The 25,264-nt window shown below is 60.5% G+C and overlaps 8 protein-coding genes across 11 annotated transcripts; 5 read left to right on the forward strand and 3 right to left on the reverse strand.

The window, feature by feature from the left end:
- Positions 1–1,525: 1,525 nt before the first annotated feature.
- Positions 1,526–2,556, reverse strand: JDV02_004444 (uncharacterized protein). Its single transcript, XM_047985661.1, has one exon. It carries the CDS (start codon positions 2,384–2,386, stop codon positions 1,976–1,978), a length of 411 nt encoding a protein of 136 aa, XP_047841638.1. The 5' UTR covers positions 2,387–2,556; the 3' UTR covers positions 1,526–1,975.
- An 897-nt stretch (positions 2,557–3,453) lies between these two features.
- Positions 3,454–7,936, forward strand: KIN2 (Non-specific serine/threonine protein kinase). Its single transcript, XM_047985662.1, has 3 exons — positions 3,454–4,823; positions 4,920–5,550; positions 5,616–7,936. Exons 1-3 carry the CDS (start codon positions 3,975–3,977, stop codon positions 7,577–7,579), a joined length of 3,444 nt encoding a protein of 1,147 aa, XP_047841639.1. The 5' UTR covers positions 3,454–3,974; the 3' UTR covers positions 7,580–7,936.
- A 787-nt stretch (positions 7,937–8,723) lies between these two features.
- On the forward strand, positions 8,724–11,216 carry rcd1 (RNA-binding protein, CCR4-NOT complex subunit Rcd1). The gene is made up of 4 exons (XM_047985663.1): positions 8,724–9,566; positions 9,645–9,800; positions 9,865–10,240; positions 10,321–11,216. The coding sequence occupies exons 1-4, from the start codon at positions 9,143–9,145 to the stop codon at positions 10,502–10,504; spliced, it is 1,140 nt and encodes a 379-aa protein (XP_047841640.1). The 5' UTR covers positions 8,724–9,142; the 3' UTR covers positions 10,505–11,216.
- Positions 11,217–11,529: 313 nt separating this feature from the next.
- Positions 11,530–15,813, forward strand: TRM8_1 (tRNA (guanine(46)-N(7))-methyltransferase). The gene is made up of 2 exons (XM_047985664.1): positions 11,530–15,318; positions 15,382–15,813. Exons 1-2 carry the CDS (start codon positions 11,684–11,686, stop codon positions 15,446–15,448), a joined length of 3,702 nt encoding a protein of 1,233 aa, XP_047841641.1. The 5' UTR covers positions 11,530–11,683; the 3' UTR covers positions 15,449–15,813.
- A 298-nt stretch (positions 15,814–16,111) lies between these two features.
- On the forward strand, positions 16,112–18,780 carry JDV02_004448 (uncharacterized protein). Of its 4 annotated transcripts, XM_047985665.1 has the most exons (8): positions 16,112–16,440; positions 16,505–16,633; positions 16,720–16,725; positions 16,811–16,971; positions 17,328–17,401; positions 17,458–17,554; positions 17,635–18,074; positions 18,180–18,780. In XM_047985665.1, coding segments are annotated over exons 1-8 (960 nt in total). In that variant the 5' UTR covers positions 16,112–16,388; the 3' UTR covers positions 18,181–18,780. The 4 variants fall into 4 exon arrangements, with proteins under 4 accessions (XP_047841642.1, XP_047841645.1, XP_047841644.1 ...); XM_047985668.1 differs by having other exon boundaries at positions 16,112–16,633; XM_047985667.1 differs by having other exon boundaries at positions 17,635–18,780.
- A 586-nt stretch (positions 18,781–19,366) lies between these two features.
- On the reverse strand, positions 19,367–20,246 carry PEX11 (Peroxisomal membrane protein PMP27; the record flags this gene model as incomplete). The annotated part of the gene is made up of 2 exons (XM_047985669.1): positions 19,367–19,529; positions 19,705–20,246. 2 exons carry the CDS (start codon positions 20,244–20,246, stop codon positions 19,367–19,369), a joined length of 705 nt encoding a protein of 234 aa, XP_047841646.1.
- A 1,406-nt stretch (positions 20,247–21,652) lies between these two features.
- Positions 21,653–23,526, forward strand: FBP1 (Fructose-bisphosphatase). The gene is made up of 3 exons (XM_047985670.1): positions 21,653–22,128; positions 22,262–23,043; positions 23,128–23,526. Exons 1-3 carry the CDS (start codon positions 22,022–22,024, stop codon positions 23,256–23,258), a joined length of 1,020 nt encoding a protein of 339 aa, XP_047841647.1. The 5' UTR covers positions 21,653–22,021; the 3' UTR covers positions 23,259–23,526.
- Positions 23,463–25,160, reverse strand: JDV02_004451 (uncharacterized protein; the record flags this gene model as incomplete). The annotated part of the gene is made up of 3 exons (XM_047985671.1): positions 23,463–24,000; positions 24,215–24,581; positions 24,815–25,160. 3 exons carry the CDS (start codon positions 25,158–25,160, stop codon positions 23,697–23,699), a joined length of 1,017 nt encoding a protein of 338 aa, XP_047841648.1. The 3' UTR covers positions 23,463–23,696.
- Between the last annotated feature and the right edge of the window lie 104 nt (positions 25,161–25,264).

A 25,264-nucleotide genomic window follows, 5' to 3' on the forward strand; every position in this document is an offset into this window, starting at 1 on the left:
AGCAATAAACCGCTATCCTAGTCTTAGAAATCAAGAAATCATCTTGCCCGACGATAACCCTCACCGACACACAAAACAGTTACCCACCCACTCTCTAAAACCTCCCCGGGCTCGTAGGTAGTACTCGCACATACACGAAAACAAGCTCTGCAACTCTAGGACCGCGTCAAACGACATCTCCCCTAACCGCTCCCCAAAGCCGCGAGATTAGGAGAGCCTTACTCCCTTACCGTCCGCGCTATGGATGGGTCCTCGAGATACGTTCGCGTTCCGTCCCGGGTCCACCTGCACGTCGCGTCGACGCGGCCGCTTGTACTCCAGCACCAATCGCCATTGCTAGTGCACTACATCCGGCTGTTAGCCCAGAAGGAACAGTGAATTAGAGAGCTTGTGTACATACCGGGTCCTCGGCAGTGCAGGGCTTAGTACCATACCATGGCTCGCCGACGTGGTATCCGTCATTGTTGTAGGCAGGGATGCATTCGTTCAAGTCGGCAGAGCATTGCTATCACAAAAAGAAAAGAAGCGTCGTCAGCGATCTTAGTGCGCTCTGTCACAAGAATGCTATGAAGCGAGACATACCCCGAACTCAATCTCGGCCCATTAAGGTTAGGAAGTACATCGTAATCGAGACCTTTCCCGGATGGCGGGCCGCAGTTTTTCGTGTTCGGAGAGGCAAGGGCCATAGAGTAGCAGCCGAAGAGGATGATGAGCTTGTTTGTGGATGGCATTGTGCTCTGCGCGCTGGATCCTAGGTCATAAATGAAAAGGCAGACAAGTGTTGATTGATGTTAGAATACACTAACGGCTTAACAGGGACGGGCTCCCTGGTCTTAAGTAGTCATACGCTCTGCATAGATGGTTTTTCGTTTTCAATTAATTTACTAAGAGCGACGGGCATAGCTACTATACTTGATAGCACTTTGCGTTGCGTCTGGTGGCGGACGTCCTAGCTAGATTGTAGTCGCTGACCGAAGGAGTTAGCAATAATCTCACCATGATTTTTCATTTTCAATTAACTTACGAAAAGCGATAGGCATAGCCACTACACTTGCTAGCATACTTGAAGTTGCGCCCGACTGCGGACGCCGTGGCTAGATTGTGGTCACTAGCCGAGGGAGTTAGTAGTAGTCTCACCATGATGTTTCGTTTTCAGTTAACTTCCGAAGAGCGATAGGCATGGCTACTATACTTAGAAGCACTTTACGTTGCGCCTGAGAGCAGATGTCCTGGCCAGATTGTGGTCGCTAGCCGAAGGAGTTAGCAGTACTAATCTCATCATATTCATAAGTCGTACGTACCGTGTATTGTTATTCTCTTGTGTCGTCTTGTTCTGCGGCACAGACCATAACCTGCTTGCTCGCGTGCTCTCCATGCTCGTTAACATCCTACACCATCTGGCAGATACGCGAGGCGTAAGCATGAAACCCAACGCGAATCCACGAATGACGCACCCATATATCCAGTACCTACCTATTTCGCTGGACCGGCGTTGGCACGGCGCAACGACAGTCGGGGTACGTACATTTCATGCCCAAGGCTGTGTGTGGCCGGCCCAACTGGGCAGAGGGATTTGTTGTTGCGCAAGTGCCTGCCCGGCCTGCTCCATGCAGGCCCATCTCGTTGATAGTAATGCCATCCACCCATGCGTGGCGGGGGCCAGTGGCGGAGGGGCGCGCACATCGTGTTTGGGCAACCGTTACGGACTAAGACGGAGGGGCCTGATATCTGGGACGACGATACGAACGATCGAGCAGCGCATATCCAGATGCCCCATGCGCTGCGGCCGCCGAATCGCATTTCGTCTCGATCAGGTGCGCTGATGCCCAGTATGGGCCTCGCGAGGGGCGGTAAATCTAAGCGACTCAGCTGCTATATATATACCTAGGAGAAGACTGACTTCGTATCTCATAACGTACCTACGAAGTAGTTACGCCGTGGTTATCACTGCATACAGTACGAAATATACTCTGCGTCATATTCCGTACGTTGTACGTATTTCGTGCGTAGGCGCAAGGTTGGCCAAGGCGGGTTGGCTGTTGGCTTGGTCCGTTTCCAGCACACCAAAAACGGCCCCTCTCCCACGCCCCCCCGGGCTCCCCTCCTTTTCCGTGGCCCAGCGCGCACGTTTTGGCTGCCTGCCACCTCGTCGATACCAGGCAGTCACAAGCCTGGTTCCGTTGCGCACCCAGTGAAACGAGCCTGCCTGCCCGTTGCCGGGTCGGCAGTGGGCCTCTGCGGCGCTGGGTGCCACAGGAGCCCAGGCAGGCGGGCGCTTGCTGCGATTTGAAATCCGTGGGATGCCGCCGACGCCAGGGGGGTCGCGCTGCTGCCCAGGAGGCTGAGGCTTGACGGGAGATGACGACGGGTCCATTGACGTCTCCATGGGGATACGCTGATGAAGGTGGAGGTAGCTGAGAGCAAGGACAGGCGAGGTGGCTAGTAGGTGGTAATATAAAAGGCACAGGACGAACCCACCGAAGTATCTTACGTCGTTCGCGGCGGGTTCGTTGGGGACTGCAACGCGCTCGCAAAGTGATGAGACCTATCTATACCAAGGCACCGCCTGGATTGATGCAGCTCCCGTCATCACCTCAATCGCTGAAGCCGGTGCTGGCAGCGCCAGGCTCCATGCTCGGTGGTGGTGGGCCCGCTGGCGCCAACCGAGGCGCTAAATCGGAGCATCGCAAGCTGATCTCGGCCAAGTGTCACGGCCTCGACCAGAGCAGAGCAGTGATGGATGGCTCGCTCGGTCGCTCGCTCGGCACCCAGCCGCCAGGTGGGCATTACTATTAGGATAGGGCCGCAGGCAAAAAACCTTGGATTCCACACAGACAGGGACAGGCGCGGCGTTGTTGGCCCAGAGTGACGGTGAGCAGCACCACCCCCGGAAGAAGCAAAAAACGGGTTGCCGCGGTGGCCGGTCGCTTGGCTTCCATGTTCCAGTCGCTCGCTCCCTGCGTGGGCTCCCGCTGCGCTGCGTTCACTGCACTGCGCTGCGCTGCGTCTCCGTCGTGTAAGGTTTATTATGTAGGTACGGAGTACTTCCATCGTACATGGATCACGCTGCGCTGGCGTCACCGATCCCGTCCACTCGGGCTGTCTGCCCTGCTGCGGGCCGCGACTTGCCTCGCCGTAATGTAGCACCGTCAGTGGTCCCCCTGTACATCCCACTAGTGACGGGATCCATACTACTGCGGCAGCTTAACTCAGGAGACCCAACCTTGCCAGCTAACTGCCTTGCCTTTCTTTGCCCAGCAGCATCAGCAGTAGCAGTAACTTCCGTGCATCTCCTGTGCCGCGTGCCCATCTCGACGCAAACTCTCGCCGTTGCCATCTTCTCCCTTTCCTCCTCTTCCTCCTCCTTTCTCCTCTCTCCATCTCCATCCCCAACCCTCGTGCCGTCGAGCGCATGCGCATGCACCCATTGGCCGCCGCCACCATCCATTGCCGCACGCAACGCCCACTCCGCCCAGCGCCTGCCTGCTCTCGCCCAAGCCTGCCGCGGCCGCCTACCCACCCCCTCGGGCGCCGATAATTTATAGTGGGCAGCGAGAACGAGGATCGACACCCGCCCAGGCAACGGCTGGGCCGCCTCCAGCGAACGAGCACGAGCTGCCGCCGCCGCCGCCGCGCCCGCGCCGCGCAAATACCAGGTTTAGTACCTGCGACTGGCAGATTCCGGACCAGACCATCAGGAACAACCTACCTAAGTTATTAGTACCTACCTACGTACCAAGCCAGCTCCAGCAGCCCGTCGTCGGCCCCTGCTTCCGCGTGCTCGCCTGTCGGTGCGAGGTGGACGAGCCCGCCGCCGCACGCACGCACGCACCCACGTCGCCCATTGGGCTGGGCTGGGCTGGGCCTCGCCGTCGCCGCCGCTGTTGAAGTAATTGCTTTGGCTTCGTTCCCGCCGACCTCACGCTGTCCCTTGCGCTCCCCCTTTGCTTCCGCCATCCATCTCTTTGTCCGACATGACGGCCATGGCAGCAGCAGGGCCCGACTACGCCTACGCGACCCCTCCGCAGTCGTCGTCGGCGTCGTCGTCGTCGCGCGCACCGCAGCCCCTGGGCCGATCCTACTCGGCTCGATCATCGCGCCCGCCTCCAGCGGCCTCAGCGGGCGCCGCAGCCGCAGCTGTCGCCGCTGGTGCGGGTTCCGGCGCTGGGTCAGGCACTGGCCATCACCACCCGCCGCCCTCCCCCTCGTCCAACCATCATCACCGCAGTCCCTCCTCCCACCACAACCAATCCTCGTCGCTCTCGGCGCGCAGTCACCACCACCACCACCACCACCGCCGCACCTCGTCCTCCACCCGCCCAATTCAGGACATTCTCCCCCAAAATGACCAAGAGACGACCAGCCTAGCAGCTACAGCGTCCTACTCCAAGCGCACCTCGAGCCGCGACCGAGACCGAGACCGCGACCGAGACCGAGACCGCGACCGTGACCGCGATCGCGACCGCCTACCGCCCCCTTCTCGGGGCGCCGAGTCGACATCCTCATCTTCCTCCCGACAGCCACATCGCCGCAGCAGCTCGCGCTCCAACAGCCGCCATCACCACCCCCACGCCCAGCCCGAGATGCCTCCCTCTGCCGTCCCCAGCAATGGGACGTCCTCGGCTCCTTCCCATGCCGCCACCGCCGCCCACGGCCATGCCGACGCGCCTCATCATCACCAGCAGCCGCCTGCCGCTGCCAAGCAGACGAGATCGCGCACCACTATCCCAACCCAGTCGGGCAAGTGGATCCTGGGCAAGACCATCGGCGCTGGCAGCATGGGCAAAGTGAAGCTCGCCCGCAAGGAGGACGGGAGTGAACAGGTTCGTAATCGCCCCTAGGCCCATGCGTTTTGACCGATCCCCCCCCCTTTTCTATCTCCGACTGAACTGACATGCCTTGTGTGGCTCTTCCCGCAGGTCGCTTGCAAGATCGTTCCTCGCGGCTCCACCGATGATGGCCACCAGAGTCGCGCCGATAAGGAGCGAGCTGACCAGTCCAAAGAGATCCGAACGGCTCGCGAGGCCGCCATCGTCACCCTCCTCAACCACCCCCACATTTGCGGCATGCGGGATGTGGTGCGGACAAACTACCATTGGTACATGCTTTTTGAATACGTCAACGGTGGCCAGATGCTCGACTACATCATTTCGCATGGCAAGCTCAAGGAGAAGCAAGCCCGCAAGTTCAGTCGCCAGATTGCGAGCGCTCTCGATTATTGCCACCGCAACAGCATTGTCCATCGCGACCTCAAAATCGAGAACATTCTCATAAGCAAGACGGGCGACATTAAGATCATTGACTTCGGCCTGAGCAACCTATTCGCGCCCCGCAGCCACCTCAAAACGTTCTGTGGCAGCTTGTATTTCGCTGCCCCAGAGCTTTTGCAGGCGCGGGCCTACACGGGACCAGAGGTCGACGTCTGGAGCTTTGGCATTGTTCTGTATGTCCTCGTCTGTGGTAAGGTGCCATTCGACGACCAGAGCATGCCGGCGCTACATGCCAAAATCAAAAAGGGCCTTGTCGACTACCCGAGCTGGCTCTCCAGTGGTACGTTCCCACTCGCCTCCCCAGGCTCTAAACGGCTGCGGTGTCATTTTCTAACGCCCGCCCAGAATGCAAGCATCTCATGTCGCGGATGCTAGTCACCGACCCGAAGCAGCGCGCCACCATGCAAGAGGTGATGTGCCACCCGTGGATGACCAAAGGCTTCAATGGCCCGCCCGACAATTACCTGCCCGCACGCGAGCCTCTGTCTCAGCCGCTCGACTCTGAAGTCATCCATGCCATGCAAGGTTTCAACTTTGGTTCCCCAGAGTCCATCAAAACCCAGCTTGTCAAGATCATCGAGTCAGAAGAGTATCAACATGCTGTTAGGATGTATCAACGAGAAAAGGAACTTCCGCCACCTAATAGGGAGGGAGAGAAGCGGCGCGGCTTTGGGTTCGACTTCTACAAGCGCAGAAACTCTGGCACTAGCCGGGACACGCTCACTGGCCCGAGCTCTGAGGCTCTACAACTTGGCTCTGATCCTCTGTACGCTTTCAGCCCTCTCCTCTCCATCTACTACCTGGTCAGGGAGAAACAAGACCGAGAAAGGATCGAGTCGCCTCAGACCGCGTCCCGGGAGAAGGAACGGGAAAGAGAGCGAGAGCGCGAGCGCGAGCGGGACAAGGTCGAGGTGATGCCGGAGCTGGCACCTCCGCAGGCGGCTCACACGAACCCCGGAGGTTACGAGATGCCTGGCGAGAAGCCTACGGGCGGACGCACGAGGCCGCGGGCTCGCACGCACGGCGAGGATGATGCTCCAGACGCAGCGGCCAAGCAGAGCCACCCGCCGCCACCGCCTGCGCCGGAGACCAAGGTCGAGCAGCTGCAGAAGAAGGAGGGCACCGCTGCTGGCTTGCTTCGCCGGTTCAGCACTCGCAAGCGCAGGGACCCGGAGCGTCTCGAAAAGGATCGATCACATCCGCCCATGGTGCAGGTTCACTCTCCTGCTGAAGGCGCACCCACAACGCCAAAGAAGAGCTTCAGCATTCGCCGGGGTAGGCAGAGCCGCGATGACCAGTCTACGCCCGCGTTGCGCTCTGCCGGGAGCCAACCTCAGCATAGCGAACTGCTCAGTCCCCCTGCTACTTCCGGCGGTCCCCGAGAGTCCCGAAAGTCAGGCCTCGGCCGATCGACAAGCGTCAACTCTGCTGACGTCAGGCGCGTTCGCGACACCGGTCGCATCGTCAAGGACCCCCCGGTGACAAGCGGCTCTGACCAGTCGGTGTCCAACGAGAACCCTGGGATGGCACAGCGGGGTCATGCTCACTCTAGATCCATGAACATGAGGGCCAAGTCGCTTGGCCACGCACGCCGCGAGAGTATTCAGCGTCGCCGTCTCCGACGCGAAGGCGGCCACGAAGCGGATGTCCCCGAGGAGACGGACGTGGATCAGGAGCAGAGCGGAGTTTCAACGGAAAGGCTGGATAGCTCGGACCTGGCCAAGCCCGTGTTCCTCAAGGGCTTGTTTAGCGTGTCGACGACATCGGGCAAATCGGTGCCCGCAATCCGCGCCGACATCAAGCGCGTGCTCAAGCAGCTCAACGTGGAATACACGGAGATCAAGGGCGGCTTCAGCTGCAGGCACGCACCAAGCATCGACCTGAACAAGGTACAGGACCCGCCCGGCAGCCCCGCGGCTCAGACGCCCGGCCATCGCCGTCGTTTCAGCTTCGGCGGGCTCATGAGAGGGGAGGATCGAGACCGGGAGGAGCTGCGGGATGCGGACCGCGATCGTCCTCCTCCGACGCCTCGCACACCCGGTCGGTCGGATCGAGAACGCAGCTACTCCAACTCGGAGACGTCTGTGGATAGCATCCCTCGTCGTAACGGGGCGCCTAGGCGGGCCCCGGGAGAGACTAGCACGCAGGTGCAGAGCGATCTGGGTGGTAGCATGGTGATGGAGTTCGAGATCTTCATCGTCAAGGTGCCGTTGCTGTCACTTCACGGCATCCAGTTCAAGCGCCTGACGGGCAACACATGGCAGTACAAGAACATGGCAGACCAGATTCTCAGGGAGGTGAGGCTGTAGTCTTGGCCAACAACGGTATATAATTGTTTATATGGCGCCTCGAAATTGCATGGGTACGGGAGCGGGAGCGGGAATGGTCTCCTTGACTGCTGAGCTGGGGAGGGGGGACCGCTATTCATCCACCTGTTGATGCTCGCCGTCCCTGAGGAGGGAAGCGAGCCTTACGTAAGCAGGCATTGCGTTTGTATAGCCCATCTTGAGCGTTGGAAGTTGTTTTCTTTAGCTAGCAAGGCATTACTAGGTATGTTGGAGGCGGTCAGGACGGCGGTGGACATATACGTAAGCAAAGAGAGAGAGACACACACAACTAATGGGAATAGGCAGCCTCGAGCTGGCACGAATTTGTTTGAGCTGAAGCAGTACGTAGTACGTATTTTGTCGCGTCAAGACATTTTGTGTGTGCGTGTGCATGCGTGTGTTTGTCTCGCATTTGGAGTGACAAAGGCCACGGCAACAACGACAGGGGAGGTCGGCGATTAGTGGCTACGTAGCGCCGTCCCCTCATCACGATGGACAAATCCTTTCCGTCAATGAATGATGGACCGCCAACAACGGGTATTGATACTAGGTACGGCTGATGGGCATCTCACAGGAGACCAATTTTGGGTACTCGCGAGGGACGTTGAAAGAAGCAGTAGCAGCAGCAGCTGATGCACGCCACTGTATAATAAGCGCCTACCTTGCACGGCATAAAAACGGGCGCAGGTCGTCGGTCGTTTGGGCAGCACGCGCGTGCCGGCAGTCACCAAACAAACGTCCAACAAGAGACGGGAGGAAGGAAGCCCAGTCAGTGGTGGAGTTGTTTGGTGTTGGTCCGTGCGCGCGACCTGCCTGAGCCCGGGGGGATCTGCCTGCCTGCCTGCCAGCCTTGCCTCAGCCAGCCTTCCAAGGTTCACCCATCCATCCAGGTGGTCCCCCAGGCGGCTTATTACTCAGTAACTTAGTAGCACGAAACCCGGAGCGGGTAGTACTTAAGCGCAACGCCACGTTTGGCTGCAGCGCAAAGTACATGTAGCCCTTGCCCCCCCCCCCCCTTCTCTCCCCTCTCGAGAGGGCTGTTTCGGTCGGTGGAGACGGGGAGTCTGCGACAAGAAACTCGACACTGCCGCTCCTCCCCCGGAGCGACCTCGCTTCGCACCCATCCTTTCAACCTGTGAGACCCCCCCCCCAGGCACCACCACGTCCTCCCTTCGCCTGATGTTGTCCGCCCCGAGGAGCCGCAACCACCACCGACCGCTCTTCCGACCCGCCGCCCGAGGCTGACGAGCTTTTTCCGTCATCTTTTTGCCTGTTCGTCGTCGTCGTCCTCTGAGCAGCAGCGGCGGCGCTCGAGAAAGACGGACAACCTCCTCCGGCGCGCAAGTCGGTCAGCGCACCCATTTCTCGTGCTTGACCTTTTGGTCTCCGCACACCGCATCGCACCGCTCCCACGGCACGGCACGGCACGGCACAACTCGACAACCTGCCCTTTCACGGCCGGTGAGTGTCAAGACGCCCCTCGCGACGCGCGCGCCCACCACTCGACAGCGGCACCTGGAATCGGCCTCGTCCTAATCGCCCGTGATGATTCCCTCGGCCCACGTCTACGGGCACCACCCGTTCCAGGGCGCCGACTCGCCCTGGCTGCATCAGCAGGCGTCGCATCACCAGGGCGGCCATCAGGGCGTCGTGTCCGTTGCCCAGCAGCAGCAGCAGCAGCAGCAGCAACAACAACAACAACAGCAGCAGCAGCAGCAGCAGCAACAGCAACAACAGCAGCAACAGCAGCATTTCAACCGCATGTCTGGAAATCACTCTGGCTCGGGGAATCTTGCTGTTGCTCACGCTCAGGATGCGGGCCACGAGAACATATCTGACGAAAATCGGCGCACCATGGGCTACATTGCCGACCTGCTCAATGAGAACACTCGCGAGGCAGCGTTGCTAGAGCTGAGCAAGAAGAGGGAGCAGGTTCCCGAACTGGCGCTCATTCTGTGGCACTCCTTTGGTGCGTAACGCCTGGCTGCGAGAGACCGATTCCTCCGGCCGTAGCCTCCGATGTAGGCGCCATGCTGACTTGTGCCAGGCGTCATGACTTCGCTCCTGCAGGAGATCATCTCTGTCTACACCCTGCTCAACCCTTCGCAGTTGACGGCCGCGGCTTCGAACAGAGTGTGCAATGCCCTCGCGTTGCTGCAGTGTGTGGCGTCGCACAACGACACTCGTGCACTGTTCCTGAACGGTAAGGCTATGCCGCCCCCCACTGTGACCGGTGGCAAATGCTGATTGATTGCGCGTGCGAACAGCTCATATTCCACTCTTCCTGTATCCGTTCCTGAACACGACCTCGAAATCGCGCCCGTTTGAATACCTCCGGCTTACTTCGCTGGGCGTCATCGGCGCGTTGGTTAAGAATGACTCCTCAGACGTCATCAACTTCTTGCTCACCACTGAGATTATTCCGTTGTGCCTGCGTATCATGGAGACCGGATCGGAACTTAGCAAGACTGTTGCCATCTTCATCGTCCAGAAGATCCTGTTGGATGACAACGGGCTCAACTACATCTGCGCCACGTACGAGCGGTTCTATGCGGTTGGCACTGTACTGAGCAATATGGTTGCCCAGCTCGTGGAGTCGCAGACGGCTAGACTCCTTAAGCATGTTGTCCGCTGCTTCTTGCGGTTAGCTCCCCTTCCCCCTACCTCCGTCGTCGTCAACGCCCGCCCGGAAAGCATAATACTGATGAGATGACCGGCTGCAGGCTAAGTGATAACGCGAGGGCCCGTGAGGCCCTGCGCCAGTGCCTTCCTGAACCGCTTCGGGACGCGACATTTTCTTCGGTCCTGAGGGATGATGCCGCCACTAAGAGGTGCCTCGCTCAGCTGCTCATCAACCTTTCCGACAACGTCGTCGACCCCGGGGCCCAGGGCGTTTCTGCCATGTGAGCGTCCCGCAACGCTAGGTGCATCATGGAGTCGGAAACAGCGCTTCTACCCAGAAATTGGGAGAGCACAAGCGTGTTGAATTACGAGCATATACGTGACTGAAGCGATTCGGAGTAAAAGTATTCGGCATGGTTGATACCCGCATTTTCTGCCACACGGGCCACACGGGTTGCTTCGAGGTTTTGCGAGCCCTTTTGCGGCGGCGCTGTGCATGACTGGCATCTCGGCGCAGCGCGTTTCAGGCCAGGCCCTTGTTTCCACTGGCGTGGCTGAGGGAGACAGGGTGTCTGGCAGTGAAGTCGTTTCTCACGGCAGGTCTTCCGGTGCCAGTCTGGCTGCGAGACAAGAGGCTCATATGGGAGATGAGGGCGGCTCAGGGGACGGGGAGTCGTGCTTGGGCGGGAGTCGCGGCTTGGGCTTGCCTCGACGCTCATGGTTATTGGCTGTCCAATCGCATTTGGTATGTGATTCGGGGCCACTGTACGTTAGGGCGAGCATTATACCTGCATGGTATAACGAAAAAGGTGTTAGGGGCGTTTGGCACGCGGTGGAAGGCTGGGTTTGCGTCACATGTGTTCTTAGAAGATGAGGCATGGCCATGGCTTGGTAGCAGTTGGCGTTGGTCAGCGAAATTCGTACATAGGTGCAGGCAGCAGGGCTTTGATAGTTGACGTCGCCCGAGTTAGGTTGTGTTGTTTTACGTGGCTGCGCATTGCTTTGGCCTTGGGATGTGCTATAATGCGGTGAGAGTACCAACGTCGATAACCATCACCTCAATGCCCGAGGGTTTTCTCAATCAGCAGAGCTGGAGCCCGGCACTGTGCAATTGAACCTACTGGAGGCGTGGAGGCTGCATAAGGTACTAGAGGTAATAATGCCGCTGGAGCTGTGGGATGGCGCCACTGAGGTAGCCACTGCAGCGTTGAACTGCAGCGTGACTGCAGCCGCCTGGCCCGCTGCCTGATAAGGCCTGGCCGCGGCCTCTGAATCAATCCGTGCATGAGTCCACATGTGCGTTCCTGACTGGAAAGCTGCCCCGATTTGGATGGTGCCTCGTCATTCTGAGACCGACACACCACACCACACCTCACCGCACCGCAACCCCAACTCCCGCCGATTGCAAGAGCTGCTCAGAGGGTGCATCCCGACGATGCGGCCCAGTCGATCGCAGTTCCGGCCATGGCCCTGAAGCGGAGACAAACGGCCCTCGCGGCGGCCGTCGCCTTTTTCGCTTGGGGCTACGCCGTCGGCTGGTTCCCCGTGCTGCGCTGGGCCGGCTACGCCTTCGTCGCGGGCATCGTCGCCAGCGTCGCGGGCCTCGTTGCCGCGCTGCTCCTCACATCACGGCGCCCGAGGCGAGCGGGCGAGCCGTCGTCGGCGCTGCCCCGCGGGGCCTCCTTCAACGACGCGAAGCGATGGCGGATCGAGGTGGACGCCCTGAGGAAGAGACAGGAATACGCGAGGCCGGAGCTGGAGCTCGGCTCGTCGCGGGTGGCCGAGGCGGTGGACGGCCTCCTGAGCTTAATACTCCGCGACTTTGTGCGCTCCTGGTATGCCGGCATCAGCGCGAACCCCGTGTTCCCCAACGAGGTCGACAGGGCGGTCCGGCTGGCCCTCGCGAGCCTGCTCGAGCCGCTGCAGCACAGAGACCTGGCCGAGCTTGTCACCAGCCGGCTGGTGCCCATCATGACGGCGCACTTCCACGACTTTGCTGAGGCGGAGCGCTCGGTGCGGGGTAGGAAGCTTAACAGGTCCGTCACCGAGTCGGAGGAGCTCGACCTCGCCATTGCGTCCAAGTTCCGCGACGGGCGCCTCCATCCCGCCGCGTCGCTGTCCTTCCCGGACACTAAGATGGTCCAGCAGGACTATCTGCGGTCGCTCGTCGCGCGCGTCCTGCCGAGGGTCCTCCCGGAGAACATGGTCTCGAGCCGGGCCGTATCGACGCTCATACGTGAGATCGTCGGGTGCGCGGTGCTCTTCCCCGTCGTGCAGCTCCTGTCCGACCCGGATACGTGGAACCAGCTCATGGAGAACTACGGCCGCTCCATGCTGCAGGACAGGTCCACGGTGCGGAAGCTGAGGGCTGCGCTCGACCAGCATGCCTCGCCGACGCCCAAGTCGGTCAAGCAGGCGGCGGCGGCGCCGCGCCTAGCGCCGGGGGACAGCGAGCGCAAGTTTGAAAAGTTTATCCGCGGCATCAGGAAGGTCAACAACCTCTCCGATGCGAGGCGCTTGCGCAGCGAGGTCGCCAGCCAGCTGAAGCGCGACTCGTTGCAGGAGAACCAGGACCCGGTGTACTTGAGGAGGCTGGAGATGGGCAAGCGACTGCTGGACCAGAGAGTCAGCCACTTTGCCGCGGGCGGGGACCGACGAGCTACTGCCGTACCCTTGAGGCCGCCGCTCCCACCGGCGGCCTCTACATCGCGTCTCGAGAACACCACGCTTGTCGAGCTCCTTCGCGACTCCTCGGGGCTGTCGTACTTCATGGAGTACATGGACCGGCAACAACTCATGTCACTCGTGCAGTTCTGGCTCGTCGTCGACGGCTTCCGCAACCCTCTCGAGGACGACGGGCCCGACGATGAGCAGCCTGCGTCAACCCTCACCATGTGGACCGAGGCGGACAGGACGGACCTCCAGCAGATCAACCAGGCGTACCTTTCCAAGCCGGAGCTGAACGTGCCCAGCTCGTCGAAACGAGAGGTCAGAGAGTTCTTACAAGCCGGGAAATCGGCCACGCCTGCGCAGTATCACCGTGCACGACGCGCTATTCTAAAAGCGCAGAGCGTGGTGCTGGAGGAGATGCAATCTCGATACTTTCACGCCTTCAAGAAGTCGGATCTCTATTACAAGTGTCTCGCTTCGCAGGAATCTTCTACTGCGAGCCTGATACCCACCGCTTCCTCAGAATACCGCGGCCAACCCCCTCAGCCGCCTATGCCCAGGTCGACACAATCATATCAGTCAAAACCTAAGCCCTTTTCCAGACTCGTCCCGCCGTCTGACCCGTTAGATCGGCGCTCGGGATCCGCATCGGATCTGCGAGCGCTCAATGGCAATGGAAATGGGAACGCCGTAAACGCCACCGCGACAGGGCGCAGGTCCTTGGATGACGGCCCGGCGGCGCCTCTGTTTGACGATGACGACCTCGAGAACGATGGTATGCTGGACTCGGTGCAGAGCCTTGACCAAGACGGGCCCATGCACCAGGTCCCAGACACGCAGGTCGTGCGCGCCGTGGAGGAGGCGCTCAACAACATCATGGATGACGACAGACCACAGACTGCCGAAGCCCTTCGCGCGTCTTTATTCGGGGCGGAAGATAACGAAGGCAGCTTCCTCTCCGGACACGACAATGACTCAAACCGAGGTTCGATAGACGTAGGCAGGCCGCCGGCTGTCGGCAAGGAAGGCGAGAAGCCGAGCCTCTCTTCCCTTGGCCTGGTTAGCGCGGCGTCCCGAATAGGAGTCTTTGTCGACGATGACTTGTTCGATGACGAGGACAAGTACCTTCCTGATGAGGACGACGAAGGGGAAATGGCAAAGGGCGCCGCGGACGAAGACGAGGTGCACGAGGCGGCGCCCGGCGATCTTGGCCTCGCGGAAGCCATCACAGCTCTTACAAACGACATTGACCGCCTGGTGGCACAGGAAGCCGTCGTGGACTCGTTGACGAGGAAGGCGGAGCTTACAAACAACACGTCGGAGCTGCGCATTCTCCGCAAGTCCAAGGCGAGCTTGCAGAGAGAGATACGGCGCAAGGAGCTCCAGCGGCAGCAGTACGTGGTGCAGGAAAGCGACAACAGCCTGTACGGGCGGTCGACGATCCGAATCAAGAACATACAGGTGGGAAGAGAGGAGGACGGGCGCGAGTTTGCGCTCTACGTGGTCGAGGTGCAGCGCAACGCCGGGGAGCAGATGCCGGCGGCGTCCTGGATCGTCACGAGGAGGTATAGTGAGTTCCACGATCTTCACCAGAAGCTACGGTCGGGGTATCCGTCGGTGCGGAACCTGGACTTTCCTAGGCGGCGCATGGTGATGAAGTTCCAGAGCGAGTTCCTCCGCAAGCGGCGAGAGGCGCTCGAGAAGTACATGCGCGAGCTGCTGCAGCTGCCGGACGTGTGCCGGAGTCGCGATCTGCGGGCGTTTCTGTCGCAGAGCGCGATCGCGCAGGGGCAGGACATTATGGATAGGGAGGATAAGAAGGACATGATGACGCGCCTTTACGATTCGGTGGCGGACGGCATGGACGACATCCTGGGCAACATCCCCGTGCTGGACCAGATCTCGGTCGCAGGGCAGAACCTCATCGCGGCGGCCACCAGCCAGCTCAACTCGATGCCCCTCAATGTCAACGAGGAGACGTTTCCCGCGGCCGAGGCCGAGGCAGAGCTCAACGCGTTCGAGAACAAGGAGCTGGAGCCGTTCATCAAGCCCATCTGCGACATCTTCCTCGAGGTGTTTGAGCTGAACCGCGGCAACAACTGGCTGCGCGGCCGGGCGGTGGTTGTCGTCCTACAGCAGCTCCTGGGGGGCACCATCGAGCGCAAGGTGCGCGACAACGTGCGGGCGCTTGTGCAGGAGGAGTCGTTGCTGCGGTACATTGGGCTGGTGACAGACAGCCTGTGGCCCGGTGGGCAGCTGCGGCGCAACCGCAAGCCGCGCTCGGAGGCGGAGAGGAAGAAGACGCGCACTGAGGCGAGCCTCATGCTTGCCACGCTGATTCCGGATCTCGCGGGCAGCGTGGTGGGCAGGGTGAACGCGCAGGCGGCGAGCCGGCGACTCTTTGCCACATTTAACAACTCGCGACTCAAGTAAGTTTACTCTTCTCCTGTGGTAGACGCACGAAGACCTATGGTCCTGACTGAGATTTGTAGTGCACATTTGGTCTTTACGATGCTGGACGAGGTGGTTGCCATTTTGTTCGACGAAGGACTGACATGATGGCGGCCCGTATTGCGTGATGGGATTCGACAGCTGGAGGTGGAAAGGTTGTGTTCATTTGCACGTACTTGATACACATTTCGGCGTGTTCAATGAGCGAGGCGTCTACGGGGCTTGTAGTTCTTTTGTAAAGGGAGAGTGCTTTTAGGGGCAGCTGGCTTGTGTGACTGACTGCATCGGGCTTTGAAGGCGATGCGACGACAGCTCGACTTACTACTAATGTCGATGTATGACCGCATGGCATGTGCGATGATGGTCTAGGGGCGAGTGGCCTGTGCCGTCGTACATACGTACAACGTAAATCATTTCCCCGCATAAGCATTGTACGTGTGTATTTACTTTTAATAAAAAAAAAATAATGCCGAAAGTTTTTGGAATCGAAGCGGTGAGGTCACGTAAAAGAAAGAGTAGTGCAAAAGAAAATCGACAGCTTGTCGAGGAGCTTTGGCCGCCCTTCTTGACGACGGCAGCCACGTCGAGCGCCACGGGCGCCCAATTGGCTGTGCCAGTTGCCCTGGGTCACGTTGGCGGCGCGTGAGACGGCAGGAGGCCCAGCCCATCCCCCTTCGGGCTGGACTGGTTCTGCCCCGCGCCACCGCCCGCGCTCCAGCCTCAAGGTCGCATGCAGCTGGCGAAGCTTCCCCAGGTTTCTCCTCACCGGCACGACACACACACACACACTCTCACCCAACGTCCAGCGACCGCCGCCCACCCACCCGCGAGCAGCCCGCTTTGCCCTTTTGCTGGATCCAGAGGAAGCCCCCCCAGCCGAGATATTTGGGGCGCTGCACTTCCTTTCCCCGAGAGACACACAACGAAGAGACCGTTCCGGGCCCGTTCAGCAGTGAGAGAGAGAGAAGAAACGCAGGGAAAGAAAGACGCTCCCCCTTCCTAAACCAAGGCTCCCCGTTTGTTGTTGACGCAAACCTCTGCCGGCATCATGTCCGAGGTTTCGGCCACCAGGCTCTATCTGGGCAACCTTCCTCGCAACGGTGCGTCACTGCTAGAATCCATACGCTTTCATCACGGGAACCATCGACTGACGCGACCCTCCAGCCACCAAGGCCGATGTCGAGGCTCACTTTGCGACCCATGGCACGGGAGAGATCACCGAGGTCAAGCTGATGAACGGCTTCGGTTTCATCGAGTATAAGGACCCGATGGACGCACGAGATGTCGTCCCTGGTACGTCCTTCTCCCTCCCCTTCCCTCGGCGGCGCGTCCAGCGCCATTCAGCGAATGTTGTGCTAACCTCGTGCGTTTTTCTACAGCTTTCCGTACGTACCACCCCCAAATTGCCCGTCGGGCCCATCGAATTCAGACTACCTTGCGCGAGCAGACTACTGACATAACCCGCTCTAGATGGATCCGACTTCATGGGAGAGCGCCTGACCGTCCAGTTTGCCCGCGGGGCGCGTAACCGAGAGAACGGATTTGGCAACCACGAGCGCGCGCCGCCGCGACCTCGTCGTACCCCGTTCCGGATGCAAATCACCGGGCTCCCAAACGAAACCAGTTGGCAGGTCTGTTCAATCTTCCCGTTTCTCGTCGCCGGATTCCACGGATCCGCCCCTCCCACCCACCTGTATCCTTTGGAGTATGCATGTCTCCCTCGCCGGTTGGGATTGGCGCCTTGATGCACTCACTGGTTAGCTCCAAATCTTTTGGACTGGCGTCTCCATCCCGCGGGTACCTTTCCCCTGGCGAACCCCCTTCCGTGGTCACGGCACCTGGTTCGCTTGGCTGGTCACGACACGTCCCCCGGGTTTCCTTGTCGCTCCCCCTCGTCTCGTGGATGGTATTCGTGGACTTGGTTCGCCGGCCATCGCCAATATGATCACTTCGCTCCGTGGGACAGCAACTTATCTGGCAAATATAGGACCTCAAAGACTTTGCGCGCCAGTCCAGCCTCGACGTAGTGTACTCGGAGACAGGCCGCGATTCGGGCAGAGGGTGAGTCTACGTCATGACGTGTCGGCATGTGTTCTAAGGGCTAACTGGCACAGCAGTTTCGTCGAGTTCGAGACGGCCGCCGATCTACGAACCGCAGTCGAGAAGCTCGATAACCGAGAGTTCAAGGGCAACCGCGTCCAATGTGTTGCTGATGTGCGCACCCCCGCCTCTCGCTTGCTCGCTCGACTCCGTTGTCGACTCTGGCTATCAGATATTAACGAAATGATGCGCAGACCCAGCCAGACGTCCCTTCACGAGACCGGGGTCGCTCGCGCTCTCCTGGACGGCGGCCGTACATGCCGCCTTTCGATGAATACGACCGTCGTGGACCTCCCCGAGGCGCTGGCGGTGGAGCTGCGGGCGCCGGAGGGTACAGTCCTCGTCGCGATGCCGGCCCGTACGGGTACCGCGACCGCAGCCCTCGGCGCGAATACTACGACGACCGCACGCGCTATCGCTCCCCCCCTCGCCGCCCGATGGAGGACTATCCGCCGCCACCCCCGCGTGGTCGATATGACGACCCGTACCGCCGCGACTACCCGGCTCCTCCTCCCGATCCGTATGCCAACGGACGCACGTACGACCGCCCGCCGAGGGACTTCCCGCCACGCGAGCCGGCGTACCCGCCGCGTGACGGGTACAACCGCGAGTATGAACGTAGCGGGCGCTACTGGTAATTCCACCCCTCGCTCTTAGCTCCTTTGTCTTGCCTCGTTGCTGCGCGCCATTTGGCGGCAACGCACCATGACGAGGACCTGGCCTTGACCGGTGGTAATAGATGTACCACGCGGAACCCGAAGCACGACAACGATACTCCACCGTATACGAAGGGGGGGAGAGAAGGAGGACGGGTCAGGGTTACGACACGCAAGGTTTAGGTCCTTTCCGCTTTCTTCTTGTCTTTTTTGACGTACGACGTACTTTTTTTCCTTTCCTTTTTTTGACTGTTGCCCCTGCTTTTGGCGGCCGCCCAACCAGGATCCGAAAAACGATGGCGCTCGGCGCGGTTCGTGTGTGGGAGCAAGGGAACGCGGGCGGGCGCGGGAGTGACATTGACGACGTGCAATGAGGACGAGGGCCGCGAAGTCTTTGGGATGAGGGCAGACGCGGCGCATTGCCGGCTGGCACAAGAGGGGCTGGGGATGAGCTGGGGAAAAGCACAACAGGGTTTGACGGAAGGTCGAATCTGTACGAGTATCAGAATGTCTGGCACGTTAATTTGTTTTTTCACGCTTCATTTTTGATTTGCTTTGCCTCTTGTCCGTCTGCCCATGTTTGACCCGCTTTGCGAGGCCCTGACGGCGGGCATACGACGTCGATTCAATCCAACCCAAGTGTGAATCTACTCTTGACAATCCTCGCGCGTAGGTAGATCTGGCGAATGGGGGGGGGGGGCCCGATTCACGAGGAGTGGTCAAGGCATGTTGACAAAAAATCATGCGCCAAATTTCTTTCATGCTCGCGCCCTGAAATATCCATCCATCCATCCATCTCAACGATTATGATATATGTACAAAAAGCTCTAACATCATGTGGGGGGCTCCTCAAGTCGGTCCTCGGCTACAGTAGATCAAGGATAGGCGATGGCGTGCGTACGGAGCGTCGCGTACGCATGCAAAAGGGATTCTTTTTGGGGATGGGCGGATCGCGACCAGTAGCAGCAAGCAGCAGGTGTCCCGTTGCCCTCCTTTTTTTTTTTGGTTTTCGCGTTTGATGTGCCTTTTCCGTCCCCCTTCCTCTCCGTCTCTCATCTTCGCACAAGCACCGATGCATTTCCCTGCTGTCCGGTCGCACGGATCGGCTGTGTGTGTGTGTGTGTGTGTGTGTTGGTTGCTGTACTCTCGTGGGGGTGATTGGCGGCGATTATGATACGCATCTGCGGCACTCTGTCTGCGGTGGTGGCGGTGGCGGCGGAGGAACAAGGAAGAGGAAAGCGGAGAGGAGCAGGAGCAGGAGTCAACAGACTCAGGCCGTCTTCTTCCACTGGGTGTAGACGCCAATCAGACTGCTGAGGGTGCCGGCGAGGCCGACGAAGCCGTCGTCGAAGCCGACGAGGCCGAGGGCCGAGGTCGGGACGGTGAGGTCGGCGAGGTCGCAGAGGAGCTGGAGCTGGCTGGCGGAGCGCTCGCTGTGGGGGTCATAGGGGTCAGCAATCCATCTTGCAGGGACGGAACATCTATGTATATGTATATATATATATGTGTGTGTGTGTGTGTATAGCGGACGGAGAGGTGTGCGGACGTCGTGACCAAAGTTGGAACAAGAGGGAGGAGGAGGAGGAGAGGAAAGGAAGGAACACCTACATGGCGATGCGCTTGCTCTCGACGACACCCTCGCCGTCCTTGCGGTCAATCTTGGCCTCGCGCTGCTTGAGGCGGTACAGCGTGTACAGCTGGGCGGCGACGCTAAAGGTCAGGCCGGCGGCCCAGAAGCGGTAGCCGTTGTCCTGGGCGCGCTTGGCGCCCTCCCACTTGCGGACGCCGAGGGCGTCTGGCAGAGCGATGGCGTCAAAGGTGAGGTATCCCGCGTAGCCGATCTGGCGACCAAAGGCGGCGTAGCGGAGGAAGGCGTCGAGGGACTTGGAGTCGGCGGCGACGGCGGCGGCCTTGACGTGCTCGACGGCCTTGCCGAAGCGGAGGACCTTGCGGACGAGGCCGAACTGCTTCTTGAGGGCGGACCAGGGGGCCATCTCGGCGGGGGTGCCGTTGGTGCGCAGCAGGTACCAGGCGTAGAAGCGCGACCAGTACTGGATGGTGCGCAGGAGCTTGTCGCGGCCGACGGTGGTGGCGACGAAGCGCAGGTAGTGCGCCACCGAGGGGTGGTAGACGAGGGCGTCGGCGACCATGGTGATGGGCGAGCGGATGGTCAGACGATCTGTCGCGTACCTTTGACTTGATTACTTTGAATCTCTAGAGTACCAAGCGTCGTGTCAGTGAGATGTTGAGGCTTTAGAGAGAAAAAAGTTGGTAGTACCAGATGGGATGGAAAAGGGAGACGATAAAGCACCTACCGAGCGGGTATTGCCGTCGCAGACAGCCAAAGCGGAGTGCGCCGATATGCCGAACCGGGGGATGCGGTCGTCGTTGGAATAATAGCCGGGGGCGGGGCCGTCTGTCTTATCAGTCGCAGCTAGCAGCTACGGGGCGGGCGAGGCGGCGGGATGGGGATGATGTTGTGACGATGAGGGGGATGTGAAGAGAGGAAGGAGGTCGCGACAATGGGGGACTCGAGAAAATAGAGTTGCGCTGGCAGGTAAGGTAGGTAACTAGCTAACGGACCGACCTCGGGTGTGGGAGACCAAACGGCTGTATGGGATGGGATTGGGGGTTGGGTGCGAAGTTCGATTCGGCGGCGTCGGCGCAACTGGGGAAAATCAACGGCAAGACCTCCTTCGTGCCCTTGTGTTGGCGGCATGGACGGAGACGGACCGGCAGCAGCAGCAGCAGATGCCGAGGTTCGCTGCTGTGCCCACGGGGAAGCGCAGTGGGTGGATGGAGCAATGGAGCCACCGCCGGCTCGTAGGTCTCCAGCTGTCTGGGTGGGACCGGGACCCCGCCCGCTTATTAGGAGGCGGCCTGCCAGCGCTGCCCCAACATGGTAAGAGGCGCCGACCAGCTACTGAGCCCAGTCGGTGGTGGTCTTGGTTGCCAAGGCTGCTCCATTGACAAGGCACGTGATGAGTGTGTGCCCAGCCACATCGTCGTCACGTCACGAGGCCACCAGCCACAGAACCAGACCAGCCACAAAACGCTGCCCCTCGGTAGCAAACCCGAATTTGCTGGAGTTCCCAAATGCCCCCCCCCCTCCCTCCTCCCCACGTTCCGAGAAATCCTCTTCCCAACTCCCCACGACCCCAGTGCAACAGCCCGGCATCGCCCTTGCGCCGCGGCGCTTTGGCAGCCCCCTCCCCACTGAACTGTCTCTTTCCCAGGCCAGCCGCGCCCGCCGGGTCCCTCCGTGGGGCGCTGGGCGAATGAATGGGCGTCACTCGCGGGCGGCTCGGGTTCGAGACCCCGAGCGCCTTGGATAGCCGGTGTCGTCACGGGTTCGTCGTCGTCGTCTCCCTCTGTCCACTCTATTGTACTATCTCTCGCTCGGCAGTGCGCAAGAGTCAAAAACGGGTCCCATTCCAAGGGGAAGGAGGGAGGTGGACGGATGGATGGGACCGAGCGAGCGCGATGCGGGAGAGAGCGGGAGCGCGGCGGCCGTGTCGCATCGTGGTCCCCTCCCCCCCCCCCCCGCCGTTCGCTACGCACTTTTCCATTACCTTATGATGCCGTAACTTGCATCATCGTCGCTCCAACCTGCTCTCTCTCTCTCTCTCTCGACTTGTAAATTTTCCCATCTCGCTGTCGACTTGTTCTGATTTCGCTTGATCGTGACATCGTCGTCGCCTTCATCATCACCTTCTCCCTTCATTCTCCCACCCTCGTGACCTCCCCGCGGTACTCGATACCCCGCGCTGTGCTGTCTCTGACAGAAGCCGGCCTTGCCTGCCCCTCCATCCACTCAGCCGAGCTGCCGACGACGACGGGCTTCATCGGCTCGCTCTCTCGCCTCTTCCACTCCCCTCCACGACACACATAAACGAACCCTGCGAATCCCTGCCCCATCGTCACCATGGCGGACAACAGCAACGGCGAAAAGGTCAACACCAACATTGTCACCCTCACCCGCTTCCTCAATGAGGAGCAGGTCAAGCACAAGGAGGCCAGCGGTGACTTTACGTACGTCTTTCCCTCTCGCTCTCTTTATCCCCTCGGCCCTCAATCGGCGGCTCTCTCTCTCTCTTCCTCTGTGCCCTTTCTCCCTCCCGCGCAGCAGGACGCAGTCGGCTAACCTCCTCCCCCCTGAATATAGCCTACTGTGCCATGCCCTCCAGTTCTCCTTCAAGTCCATCGCCTACTACATCCGGCGCGCGACGCTCGTCAACCTGACGGGCCTGGCCGGCTCCTCCAACAGCACGGGCGACGACCAGAAGAAGCTCGACGTCATCTCCAACGACCTCTTCATCGAGGCCATGCGCTCGTCGGGCAAGTGCGCGCTGCTCGTCTCCGAGGAGGAGGACGACATCATCTACTTCCGCAACGCGGCCGGCGCGCGCTACGCCGTCGCCTGCGACCCCATCGACGGCTCCTCCAACCTCGACGCCGGCGTCTCCGTCGGCACCATCTTCGCCGTCCACAAGCTGCCCGAGGGCTCCGCCGGCGTCAAAGAGGACATCCTCAAGCCGGGGACCGAGCTCGTCGCCGCCGGCTTCACCATGTACGGCGCCTCGTCCCAGCTCGTCCTCACCATGAAGGACAGCTCCGTCAACGGCTTCACCCTCGACAACGGCATCGGCGAGTTCATCCTCACCCACCCCAACATGCGCATCCCCCGCGCCCGCGCCATCTACTCGGTCAACGAGGGCAACTCGCTCTACTGGCAGAAGCCCACCGTCGACTACTTCAACTCCCTCAAGACGGCCCAGCCCGACGGCAAGCCCTACAGCTCCCGCTACATCGGCAGCATGGTCGCCGACGCCTACCGCACCCTGCTCTACGGCGGCATCTTTGCCTACCCGGCCGACAAGAAGAGCCCCAAGGGCAAGCTGCGCATCCTGTACGAGTGCGCGCCCATGGCCCTGGTCTTTGAGAATGGTGAACCCCCCCCCCCCCCCCCATTGATCGCGGCCCCCGCCGCTACGCACGCACGCACATGTAACTGACTCGAAAAAAATCCAGCCGGCGGCCAGGCCCTCGACAGCAACATGAAGCGCATGCTCGAGGTCGCCCCCGAGCACATCCACGACCGCTCCGGCATCTACATGGGCAGCTGGGACGAGGTGGAAAAAGTCAAGCAGTTCCACCAGTAGGTTAGGTTAGGGCTCTCAAGGACAGTTAGTGGTGGCCAATGCGGACAAGGCCAGCAGCATGTGATTGCATGGGATGGAATGGGGCGGTGGGCGCGCGTCACGGGTCACGGCGTATTCGAGTTGTCAAGTGAGTGCCATTGCATATAGTCTGGAAGCGGCGTGTAATCAGTTCAGTCACCATGTTCCCCCAAGGAAGACAAAAAAATCACCCAACGACGATGACGACGGGGCTACTGTAATTCGTTGGACAAGGCAGAATATATCAACCCAAAAAAAAATTGGATACATGCTTCTGACATCCCGACTCCATCACCAATTACCAACATCTCCCATTCTCTCTCTGTATACCCCCCCCTCTCTCTCTTTTATTCACTTCATGCATCTCTCTCTCTCTCTCCTCCTCCAACAAAAACAACAACAACAACAACAGCCCTCCCTCTACCACAACTTGGGCACCAGACGCGGCACGTCCCGCTTCCACGCCCGGTAGTCCGCGCGGTGCCCGTACCGCTCGTCGTACTTGCCCTCGCTCATCGGGATGCCGGACACGCGCGTCAGCAGAAACGCCGAAAAGGCCGGCGCGACGAAGCACGCCGCCGACGTGGCCAGGACGCCCGCCGCGCCGCCGCCGACGCTTCGCAGGCCGAGGGCCGCCTGCGCGGGGGCCGTGGCGAGCGCGCCGGCGCAAAACGTCGCCAGGCCCGTCCACAGCGTGATTTCGCCAAAGTAGTGCGGGAAGCGGCTGCGGCGGGTGGAACGGGGTCAGAGTTAGTTAGCCTTTTGTAAATCCATACAAAGACGCGCGCGCGCATGGCCGTTTTATCATCAAACCCCTGTCTCTCTCTCCCGCAAGGGGGATGGAAGGAAGAGGGTAGCTAGCGAAAACCGTAGCCCGCAATGCGACCAAGACGAGACAAGAGTGAGGGCGACGGGGAGGGGGGAGAAAGGAAACGCACCTCTTCGAAAACAGCCCCCGCGTCATAAACGCCTCATCGTGCACCTTGTCGCGCTTCTCCCGCACCCACCTACTCTTCTGCGCGTCCGCCACGGCCTCGAAGCCGAAGCCCAGGGCCCACACCGCGAGGCCCAGCACGTCGGTCACCAAGGCGCGAGAAGAAGAAGAAGCGGACGCGGCGGCGGAGGCCAACGTCGCGCCGCCGGGGACGACGGCGTTGAGGGCAATGACGGGGGCCAGCATGAGCGTCACCCAGGCCGCCTGCGCGCCAAACGCCGCCGCAAAGGCCGCGGGGCGGTCGCGGATGTTGTCGAAGCGCGAGTCTTTGCCCCCGGAGGAGAGGATGCGCTTGAAGAGGTAGGAGCCGACTGTTTTTGCATGGAAAACCCGGGTTGTCAGTCTTTGGCAACGTCACGTAGGATTTTTCTGTTTATACAAGATATTTGGATTCGGCTTCTTGTCGCCAATGTCAAGGCACGAAGCGGTACAGGGAAAATGGGGGAGGGAGTAGGGGAGCATAGCATTGAAGCAAAGACGAGGCCGGTAGAGAGGGGAGAGTAAGACCACCGGGACAGAGAGAGAAAGGGACGCCGGCACTCACGTCGAATAGTCCACATCATCGCCAACCCCGTCGCCACAACCTGCCTCCAATTCCACCGCGCCGCGCCCGCCGCGCCCGGCCGGAAGGCGTCCAGCAAGCTCGGCAGCCCGGCCGCGGCGGCGCGCGCACGCAGCGCGGGTAGGTACAGGCTCAAGGCGCCGACGGCGAGGACGGTGACGGAGCCCGACAGGTCGTAGAAGCGCTCGGAGCGGGCGAGGATGGAGGGCGCGGCGGCGGCGGCCTGCACGGCGAGGGCGGCGGCGGCGCAGGGCACGAGGGCGCGCAGCAGCGGGGAGCGGAAGGTGAAGGCGCCCGTGGCGCGTAGGAAGGCGTTGAGGAACGGCATGGTCGTTGCTCGGAGCGGGGAGAGGGAGAGGGAGAGGTTGAAGACGGGACGGCGGGATGGAGAGCGAGGGAGTGAGGGAGCTTGATGGTCTGAAGATGGTACAA

The sequence above is a fragment of the Purpureocillium takamizusanense genome, chromosome 3 (assembly GCF_022605165.1).
Source record: "Purpureocillium takamizusanense chromosome 3, complete sequence".
Taxonomy (NCBI): Eukaryota; Fungi; Ascomycota; class Sordariomycetes; order Hypocreales; family Ophiocordycipitaceae; genus Purpureocillium; species Purpureocillium takamizusanense.